Raw genomic sequence first — 11,684 nt, forward strand, 5'->3', positions numbered from 1 at the left:
TTTATTCTATAAGATTTTATTCTATTCTAATATAATTTGTGCTTAAATATTTTTACTGACTATTTTATTATGTAGCACTATACAAATTACATATGAAGTCAAAATTTAAATATTAGTTTTATAACAAGGACTCTTAAAAAATATTTTCTTCTAATTGAACTTTGCAAATATTTCTATTTATAGTTGATCCAACTAATCTAAAAATATAATTTTTCATGAAATTATTAACATAACAGATAAAATTTCCTGGAAATTAATCTCTTGTGACCTGAATTGGGTGATTTTCAAACTAATTCACATTTCCAAGAATGAGTACTAAGTTTTTATAGCCTGTGGCTAATCAAAAGTATTGTACGCAGTTTATATTTTCCCACAGTTATAATTATTACAATTTGATGAAGAAAGATTATAAAAACCTACCATCCACAAGTTTGCTATTGTCCAGATCATTTAATGGGAATGAGATATCTGGGCTTACAAATAGTAACATGGGTCTGAGAAAATAAGTGAGCTTTATTCCAAAGCTCCCAGACCAGTGTGGGGGCCTCTTGAACACTTTCTTATACCAGGACAACCAATTACCTGGGCCCAACAAGGAGTCAGGTTACTTACTATGAAACCTTTTTTCTTCCTCTAAGTCCCTTGAATAAGTCATGGTAACTAGTGATGCAAAAGCATTCCTTCTGATTGGGAGAACTCATGATGTCCACCTCTTTGGAGGAAAACCTAAGTAATATAAAATATAGGAAGTACTTAGTATCACAGTTAACACTTGAGAGTTGTTATACATTATTATGATTACTACTATTAAAATCCAGAGGCCAAATGGTTAAAGTTGCATAGTACCATGAATGATGCTTTTGTTATTTTAGGTGTTTTCCCATTTTTTTCTGGCAAACTCAGGGACCACCATTCAGCAATAGCATTTAGGATGCTACACTCCTTGTATCAACTTTAATCAATGTGGCCATGTTCTCTTAGACCAAAGCCACAAAAACTGGTTAGGTTATTCATTGTTTTATTGTTGCTGCAAATTTTTGTGACTTTTTAGAAACCTTTTCTCTGAGTCTTTGCTATTTTTCTGATTAAGCTTATCATTTTACTTGAGACAATGCCAGTCAAGTATGCCAAGTAAAGGTAATTTCTCTTCTAGAAATGTTAATTATAGATTCATAGAAGCATTGTGTGTAATGGAACATAGTTTTACATATTTTGCCTCCTCTATGCCAGAACAATATTAGATTCTCCATCACCACTATTTGAAATCTAACACAATTTTATGTGTGTTAAGTAGATTATCACTAATATTCCTATTTGTTTTAATGGGTTATATTATTTTAATAGTGCTTTTATTATTTTTAGGTGCATTAAACCACAACTTAAGTCTTTTGCTCTGGGTATCTACACTTTAGCAATAAGAGTTCTTGGTAAGTATAACATATATATATACAAATATATATATATATAAATAAATTATGGTACCCCTCATACATATATGTGGAAGAATTTTCTAAATACTTTTGAAGAATTACTGGACATAGCTAAGGCTATAGGTTGCTAAATCCATATTCTTCTTATTTTCTTCCTTCTATTCATATTCATTCCTTCCCTCATTTCCTTGATTCCTCCTTTCCTTTGTCCCAGAAACATTACCGAGGGCCTATGCTATGCAAGAATTATAATGAGATTCTGTTAGAGTAATCACAGTCTTGTCTCTTCTGGCACTTTGCTATTGTCATGAAATTCATTGCTGTAATGGGAGAGCCCTTGGAGAAGAAACAAAAAAGTCAGTGAAGGAGGGCTGAAGCTGAAAAATAAATTTTCCAGATATTAAAATGTGGAGAATTTTTTTGAACTGCTCTCACTGGGCATCTCTAGAATATGACATTAGATAGAAAGAGGTCATTTAAACAATCAGTGTGAATGAATTTGAGTCAGTAATTGCTAAAATGTAATTGAAGAATTTTTTCCCAGACAACAGCATTTTAAAATATGCATTGACTGTTGATTCCTACCATTTTGTTCTGAAACCCTGTATCATATCTATTGTTTTTGCTTTGTTTTGTTTTTGTCTTTGTTGTTGGTATTCTGCTATTGTTCATTTTTTATTATTCTCTTTAAAATAAAAAAATAACCCAGAGAAACAATCCATTGGACAGCTAAGTTTTCGTCTTTAGGGACTCCACCTCTAACAGAAAAAATGAAGTAAATGTTTCTCTGTAATTTGACAGAAAATTGAGTGGGATGGGGCTCAGAGATTTTAAAAGTTAAATTTGGTTTACATAAGCCTTCATAAAAAATGACTACAAAATACAATATAATCCTGATTAAACTGGAAAGGAAATGAAAAAGGAGGTATATACTATTGTGGCCTGCTGCAGTTCTACAATGTAAAACTAGAGATTGTAAAACTAGAGATTGCCTGAAAAAGTGCCAGGTCTTGAGGCTGAAATATATCCCTTCAAGGACTTGCTCCTCTTTTTGCTTGTAACAGTATAGATTTAAACTGAAGAGCAAAAGTGCTTCTACCTAAAACAAATGATTTATAGAATTGATTTGATAAAATAATACTTAAATATGGCAAAAAAGCATAACCAAACCAAAAAAGTAAATTATAACCTGGGAAAAGTTGTATAATTTATATAACATATAAGTAACTAATGTTCCTGTTATAAAGAGGGTTCCTAGGCTTTCAAAAGAAAAACACCATGAAACAACCAAACAGGAAAATGGGTAAAATATATGAGTACCTATTCTATGAAAAATATAATGTAAATGCCTTTTAATATAAGAAAACATGCTCAAACTCTCTCATAAAGTGAATCAAATTAAGACTATATAAAATAAATAAAACAGCTACAGTTTATTGAAATAGGTTGAATATACAAACATATAATGGTACTTTAAAATATTTAGATGTCATGAAGCTTCAAAAATTCTGAGAATACCATAATAGCAAGTCAGTGTCTTAAAATTAATTAACAAAGGTAAAAGACAATCTTTTATTTTGCCTTTCTTCTTTTAGCTCTATTTAAAATTAACCAAATGGTCGATGAGTAAAAATAACCTTTTCTTTTTAAACTCCCAAATAATGTTTGCATGAGGAAAAGTATTAAACAAAATATTTCCATCTTCCCTTCTCCTTGTTAGGACAAAATACCCAACACCCACAAGCTAAAGAAGAAAAGGTTCATTTTAGCTCACAGTCTGTAGAGATTTCAATCCATAGTTGGCAGGCTCCAAGGCAGAGTGAATAGTAGAGGGACATCACAGAGGAGAAAAAATCCATGGCAAGGCTGGCAGGAAGTAGTGAGACTTCCTTCTTTCATTTTTTTTTTTTTTAATTGCATCTATGCTACAAACCTACTGGCTGGTACCACCTACACCAAGGGCAGATTGTCCTTCTTCAGCGAACCCCCACTCACACCAGAACCATGCTGAACCAACAGTGGACTAATCCAGTATCTTTAATCCATGATCCAGTCACTTCCCAAAGACTCACCTGTGAGCACATTAGGCTTAAGGGGACATTGAGATACATGCCAAAATAATCCCCGTCTTGCAGACTCATCAACAGTTACTAAAAGCTTTAGGTGAAAGTTGATGAGGAACTTCACGAGAGAGGGACCAAACTGCCATACCCTAAACCTCGGATTCACTGTTGCATTGCGAAGACTGACACGCAGAGCCCAGATTCCTTCTGGCTGAGATACAGCCGAAGTGCACAGATCTACTTCATCTTATCCCTGCTTAACATAAGTTGAGTCTATCAAGATCTAACTCCCAGGGTATTTAAAAAGTGGGCCCTAGGGTGACAAATCAAACTACATTATGAAGAAGCAATTAGACAAATCCAGAGTGTGGCAAATCTTACATGAAAAAATGTTCTTTCTCCAAAAACATTAGCATAAAAAAAAATATATATATATATATATTTGGTATCAGGAATCAAATGGACCCTGATAAAAACAAACCAACTGCCAAAAGATTCCTTGGAGACAGTCAGAAAAATTTGAACATGCGTTAAAATTTAGATAATATTAATGAACTATTGTAAAGTGCATTAGAAATGAGAAAGGCTTGGTGATAACGTTTTCAAAAGTGATGTCAGACATACAGGCTGAAGTAATTATAAGTGATACAGTGTTCGAGACTGCCTTTAAAATAGTTCGGATCTGAGGAAGCAATGGAACAGGACTAGAAATATTGCTAAACTGTTGAGGGACTAAGAAAATTCATTATATCCTTCTGTCTACTTTTATGAATGTTAAAAAATTTACTAAGAATGTTAAACCATATGCATAAAGGTGCAAAAAATTGGATCTTTGTCACATCATTAAGTGCAATTTACAGATAGTTGTTATTTGGATTTTTAAGTGGACAATCATCTATATGATTGGATAATGTATATAGAAAACTGATTAGGGGAATCAGATAATCTGAATTGAGTGATAGATATATCTGCTACTCTTATTTCCATGCAATTTTATGCAAAATAGTCATCTAGATCCTTTAACTTTTGTAATTAGTACACATTTGCACTATGTAATATTTATATTTCTTGTATAGAGTTGGTACATGTTCATAATACACCCCTATTCCTTTTTTCATCTCTCTTTTATCTCCCTCTTCTTCTGCCACCTCTTGATCTGTTTACCATTTGAGAAAGACCTATCTCTCTACTTCCCATGGTGTATCTTTTATTTTGCTCTGCATTTATATTTTGGGTTTCTTATATAAAAGAATCTATGCAATATTTAAACTAGTGTGTCTAATTTCTTTCACTCAACATTATGTTCTCAAGCTACATTCATTTTCCTACAAATGACTCAAATTTATTTTGCATTGTAAAAAATTCAGGCAAAATACAAAGATAGCAAGAATGTTATAATCAACCCCCATATATCCATTATACTATTTCAACAGTGATCCACATACAACCCATCCTAGGACATCTCTCTCTCTGCTTTCCTCATTGACTTATTTAAAATGCCAGATTACTGCATTTCTTCCATAATAATTTTAGTATGTACTTCTAAAACCTAATAATTTCTTTTAACTGAATTATCCTGGCTTAAATAATTCCTTAATATTAGTAAATAGCTAAGTAACATTTGATTTTTCAAAGATCATATTGTATGTGCTCATACATGTCGGTTTTATTCTACGACTGAAACATGCCTCTCACTGCATTTAGGAGACAAATCTCTTAAAAGTCTTCTAATCAACCTATAGGTGCCTCTCTCCTTTTGTTTCCAACTGTGGATTATGATGAATTTCAAAATTTTCAAAAATTACAGTGAATACTTTTATAACTTTCCTTTGGATTCATCGGATGTATCAGAAAAGACAGAAAGCTATCCTCTTTTTCTCTTGATATATATTTTGTTGAACCATTTGAAAATAAGTAGTGTGCATCTGATACTTCACTGCTAAAGACTTCAACCTATATTCTTCTACAAGACCAAGAAGGTTGTCCTGTTCAACCACAATACCATTATCACACTTAAGAAATTTAACAATGGTAGGATACTACATCTAGTCTGTATTCCACAATTAAATTTCTTTCACATTAAAAGATCTTTGATAGCATTTCTCCCCTTTCAGTACAGGGTCAGTGAAGGGCCATATACTGCATTTAGTTACCTTTTTTTTTTTTATTGCCAACAATCCCTTGTCATTTTCTTCTTTCTTTCTTTCTTTCTTTCTTTCTTTCTTTCTTTCTTTCTTTCTTTCTTTCTTTCTTTCTTTCTTTCTTTCTTTCTTCTTTTTCTTTCATTTTTTCTCTTCTTTCCTTCCTTCCTTCCTTCCATCCTCCCTTCCTCCTTCTTTCTTTCTTTCTCTGTTTCTTTCTTTCTCTCTTTCTCTTCCTCCTTCCCTCCCTCCCTCTTTCTTTCTTTCTTTCTTTCTTTCTTTCTTTCTTTCTTTCTTTCTTTCTTTCTTTCTTTCTTTCTTCTTTTTCTTTCTTTCTTTCATTCTTTCATTCTTTCTTTTGTCTTTTTGAGACAAGATCTCACTATACAGTTGAGGCTGGCCTTGGACTCACTTTGTAGCCCAGGCTGGTCTCAAATTCACTGTGTTCCTCCTGCCTCAGCCTTCCAGTTTCCAGGATTACAGGCATGCACTAGCACACCTTGCTTTAGTCATTTTTGTAAAGAGGCAAATTCAGTTGTTTTATATAGGATCCTACCATTCTGATTTGTCTGTTTTCTTTTGATGAAAAGCACTAAGATACTTTTGGTGAGAATGCAAGGTATGATTAAAAAATACACTGGATGTAAAAACTTAAGCATGTACCACAGTAAAAGATACATTGCATTTAATCCCCCTCTCAGTGCTCCCCTTCACTTTGAACACATTTATCCCATCACTTTTGCCACCTTCTGAAGCACTTCTGGACATGCTCTTTCAGGAGTGTCTTTCACAGTGTTGTCCTGACTTTCTTGATGTCCTGAATCAATTAAAAATATTAATATTAAAAATTATTAAAATATTAAATAATATTAAAAATATTAAAAATATTTTAAAATATTAAAAAATATTAAAATTAAAAATATTAATCTTTCATAGTTGTTTTGACTCTGCAGAAGAGGGAGAAGTCATGTGGTGCTAAATCCAGTGAAGAAGTTGGATGAAGACTTACAGTAGTGCTTTTAGAAGCCTGACTTGCTCTACTCAGCAACACATAAAAACATATTTTTATCATTCCTCATAAAGACATAAATGATAACTTCTAGAATGTCTTTAGAAAGTTGAAAATGATGGGATGATTGTTTGAAGTGAGGGGAATATTTTGAGGAAATTTGTGGCAGTATTTTTCTAGTCTAATAATTTTTTAAATTACATTCACCATGTACTTTGATCACCCCTTGGACTGCATAGGTGCTATATTGTCCTTGGTACATCACATCAGAATACCTGTCAGTTCAATTTAAATCATCACTAAAGATTTAATTTGGCCTCTTGGCCAAAGTCGTGTCCACCAATATTCTCCATTTTCAAAGTTGACTGCAATTACTAGATAACTTAGAGTGTAACACTTCGAGATTATGTAAATATTCCACCCTCAAGTTTAAGGAACCATTACTATTTCTAAACTGAGTCCATTATTACACAAAATTTGTATCAGCAAAATGTAGGTAGAGCTTTGTTCTCAAAGAGCAGATGAATTATCCCATTAACTAGAAGGGGTCATAATTATTCTTTGATTTTAAAAATTTAGCAAGGGCCAGGAATATAGCTCAGCAGCACAAGTACCTGCCTGGCAAGCACAAGGCCCTGTGTTTGATTCCCAGTACCTAAATAAATAAATAAATAAATAAATAAATAAATAAAACTAAAAATTTGGCAAGAGTATATTCTTTTACATAATCATACAAAGCAATGATATAACAGAAGAATAGGTATATAAAAGAGATTAAAAATTAACTGATCGAAAAGGACTCCAGGTAGTTGACAGAAATGAGCGAGGGAGGTAATAACCTGTTGAATGTGTAGTGTGAACTCCATTTGGACACATATTGTAGGGAATGAGATGTAGGCAACCATTCCTCAATTCTAGCCCACTGTTATGTTCAACTGCCAGTAATACAGCGTTTCAGAGAACTCAAATATCTGTGATTTTGTACAAAGTGCCCTGGCTTTTAAATATTAGCTACACTTAAGAAACACAACCTGTGTAGACTAAAGGACAAATGTTAATGGACCAACAGTTTGAAAAATATAAAATATAAATTGAATTGTGATCAGCTTGTAATAATCTCAGAATACTTTTGCTTAAAGTTTTATATGAAAGATATCCTTTTTCTTTAAAAAAGAATTACATTCTAGCAAACATTTTTGAGAACCTGTTAGCATTTATAGCATGAATAAGAAAAACGTGTTTCCAGCCCGATATAGCTTGTAATCCAGTAGGAAAGGCAATGAAACAAGCTATTACAGGAGTGCTAAAGATTTCGAGAGAAGTATAAATGCTCTGAGATAAAGAACCAAAGGAATTAAAACAGTTTTGGTCATCCGAATAGTCTTTCTTAAAGGAAAACATTTAGACTGCAATTCAAATGAATGTGTATTGAGGAGTGGAAGAAAAGAAAAGTGACTGGAATATAGAAAATCACCTGTCACTCAGGCAAGAGGAAAAAGTATTCTAAACATTGAAAGAAATGCAGTGATGTTAACATTTGAAATATAAGTTAATGAATATTATCCAAAAAGGGCCCAGAAATATAAATGGGGTCCAGTGTTCAGTTGACTACTCCTGTTTAGAAATAGAAGTCTTGGGATATTATTTATGTAACTAAGAGGTTTAACATCCATACAGTAAGCTGATTGGAGAGGACTGAGGCAGGGCAAGAATAATAAATTGGCTCTTGCTTTATATCTAGAGGAACAGAAAGAAAGGAATGAGTTTCAGATATAAACAGCAGGTAGAAATAGCTGGTTAGAAATGGGTTAAATGTGATAATGATGAGAGAGAGGAGGGAGTGAAGTATCACAGAGGATTCTGAAGCTTGTACCTTTAGCAAGTGGATAGAGGCTAATGAAGAAATAGGTTTTGGAAGAAAGAAATTGTCTGAAGTACCTTGGAGCCATCCTTCTGTAGGTTAACCAGAGGGCAGTTATTGATGAATCTATAGCTTTTGAGAAAAGACTAAAGTAGACAGGGGATTTACAGGTATCAGCTTGTTACTGATGACGTTCCATCGCCCAAGCAGTAATTATTAAATGAAATGAAAGTAGTTCCAAGTAATCACTCATGACCAAAAAAATGCAAATATGTATTTTTGGTAGTAATTATTTATTTTTCTCACAGCAGGAATCCCAGCGCCAGTATATTTTGGAGTTTTGATCGACACATCTTGCCTTAAATGGGGATTTAAAAGGTGTGGAAGCAGAGGATCTTGCAGATTATATGATTCATATGCTTTCAGGTATCCTATGCAATGCATTCCCACATCTCACTGTACAAAATCCCAATTTCACTCAATGCCACCAGCATTAATAATTCCCTATGTAGTTTTGCTGCTTGTTAAGATATAGTCTGCTAAAAAGTATGATCTCTTTCATAGAATAATTTTATTATTTAATTATATGGCTAGATATGTTAATTTTCATCCATTATTAACATTGATTCCCATCTTAAATGAGTAATTGTTTTTAAAACATGATGAAAGATGCAGAAAAGAGTACCAATTTGAAAGTTTATGCACCCAAATTGCTAAGCAATTCTCTGGAACTCAGAAACATTTAAATTTAGGTCACATTTTGAGTTTAATTCTATTCTTTTTCAACCTGAGCCAAACTGTACCATTTACGTCAGACATAATCCCCCTGGGCAAGAGTTGGATTTGGCTCTAAATCTGTCTGGCTGTTATTGCCAAACTGATGTTCAATTATTCCAGTACTCGAAGAGCATAAAAGTAAAAGGTTTCCTCTGTGTGGGTGAGTGTGTATGGGGGAGGGGGAGCGTGGCTTTTTTTACTGGCATCGTTCAGTCCAGTTCACCAAACATTTAGTTCTCTTGTTGCTTAAAGAAATGCTTCAATGGCTTAAAAGCAAGGATTTTTAAGAGACTTACAAGCTGAGCATATTTTCAAAAAATAAACTTGGTGCTGACCCATCTAAGTAGGATGTGAATGGGGCAGAGCATGGCAAATAGGTTTGCTTGGTTTAATAGGCTTTGATGTTCTGTGTGAAATTTATTTTAGTGTTTAAGAAGGACTGGATCCGTGAGTATAATTTGAGCTTTACTCACATTTGGGAAAGCTGTATTCACTTTAATGTGAAAACGGTGTAATTTAATCAGACACGTGGAGGGATCAGAGTGAGATGTTCAACTGGTCCTCCCACACCTTAGCATTTTTGATAGTGTAGAACTAAACGTTTATCATGGAAGAAATTGGTTTAGATCTCAGGTTTATTCTTGAATCATTTTGCTTTACTGAATGGTCTGCTTCCCTTTAGCATTGCTTCATGCAGTTTTTCCATAGAAATAAAGCCAGGGAAAGTCTAGGGATAAGGTAACCTCCTAACTTATCACTCAAACCTGGACACTTTACAGTGAAAGAGGACGCTATTAAAAGTACACTGTGACAGCACTGGGTCTGCTCTCGGTAAATAGGGATACTGTCACCTGGTCTAAGGGACTCATTTACAAAATTAATAGTAAGGGAAAATGATGGTACTACTAAGAAATTGCTTTATATTAATAAGCTGCCTTTGCTTGTCTACTAAAGTTCATAGAAGGGTCTTCTAGAACCACCATTCCATTATAAAGTTGCATTCTTCAAAAGAACCATCCTACTATACCTACCTTTTGTATTTTATTTTGGGTTGAGTAATTGAAATAATTATAAGAGAGTTTTTTTTTTCCTCTTCTAGGTACATATATCTAGGACTGACTATGATTCTGGGCACACTATCCATTTTCCTAAGCACTGCAGTGCTTTTGACTTTAAAGAAAAATTGTGTTTCAAAACGTAGAAGCTTCATAAACAAAAGAGACAGAACAATGGTTTCGACAAGATTCAGGAAGGAGAACTGTGCTACAAGTGATCATTTGCTACATCCCAGCTATTGGCCAGGCAAGGAAACTCGACTTTAGGAGAGGATGTCTGGCAGCCACATTTTCTATTGGGCTGAAATTCTGCAAACAAAGTTGAATTAAAAGGGGTTTCAGTGTGTAATTTCTTTGTACCTTCAAAACAATTTTACTTCATTTTTGGTGGTAGGCATTTGATAACATACCTGATAATAACTCTCATTAAACGTACATCAGAAGAAGCAGATGATAAAACTAATTTAAAATCTTTTAATTTACACACAAACTCTTTGTATTACTTATTAATTCTGCTGCATTTTGCCTTGTGTCCACTGCTATACAAGCTCTATTCCTAGTACAACAACAGTTCCTGTGGTCTAATGGTTATATAGAGAATAATTGCTAAACTAAGTTATTTGTCTAGAGTAATAGAGGATTGTTAAAAATTAAGCCACATCTTGGGATCCTTCAAGTGTCTCCGCAATGAAAATGCTAGGATTCAGTCACAGCACAGAGAGGGAGATTTCATTTTTGAACTCTTCTTTTGTTTTGAAATATAAAAATTAATATAGAAATGTGTTGTGATAAAGTGATCTTGAGGAATTGAAAGTTTGGGATTATTATTAGTTCCTTATCTAATCATTTACATATACTTGTGTGATGCTATCAGTGACCATTGATGTAAAGTAACAAAATTGATCTTGATGTATTTTATTGCCCTATGAATTCCATGGATTAAAATATTATTAATAAATTAATATATATTATTAAATACATATCCCTTATGTACATAATATGTTCCTTAAATGTGTTTGAAGGTTTCTTTTCTGAAAGTCCTCAATAAACTTTGATGTTATAACAGGGATGAGAACTATGGATGGAGAGATGATGAGGGTGGGTGTCTTGCGTTTTGATGTCTACCTACTACCATCATCAGACATGTGATTCCTGGACTGAAAGCTGCCACTGATGCTGCCTGACAGACAGACCCTGTTTCTCTGCAACTAGAAAATTCGATCCAGGTGTTTCTTCTTGCCTGGTTCTCTGTTTTCTTATCTTCTTTTGACTAGGGTTAGTAGGTTCAGTGTTCCACCATCTTTAATCTTCAGGTCCATTGAGTACTGTAGTTTTATTTGCTTATCAT

At 33.5% G+C, this 11,684-nt stretch overlaps 1 protein-coding gene across 2 annotated transcripts in view; it reads left to right on the top strand.

Moving 5' to 3' along the window:
* Positions 1–11,323, top strand: part of Slco1c1 (solute carrier organic anion transporter family, member 1C1) — a 50,984-nt gene extending 39,661 nt beyond the window's left edge. The window contains exons 13-15 of one of the 2 annotated variants that reach the window (XM_005379046.2): positions 1,363–1,427; positions 8,813–8,930; positions 10,381–11,323. In XM_005379046.2, the coding sequence (XP_005379103.1) occupies positions 1,363–1,427; positions 8,813–8,930; positions 10,381–10,603 (406 nt within the window). In that variant the 3' untranslated portion in view covers positions 10,604–11,323. The remainder of the gene's footprint in view (positions 1–1,362; positions 1,428–8,812; positions 8,931–10,380) is intronic. The other variant, XM_005379049.2, reaches the window with a different exon arrangement.
* Positions 11,324–11,684: the final 361 nt, after the last annotated feature.

This window comes from Chinchilla lanigera, unplaced genomic scaffold (genome assembly GCF_000276665.1).
Source record: "Chinchilla lanigera isolate Chin_1 unplaced genomic scaffold, ChiLan1.0 scaffold00012, whole genome shotgun sequence".
Lineage (NCBI taxonomy): Eukaryota > Metazoa > Chordata > Mammalia > Rodentia > Chinchillidae > Chinchilla > Chinchilla lanigera.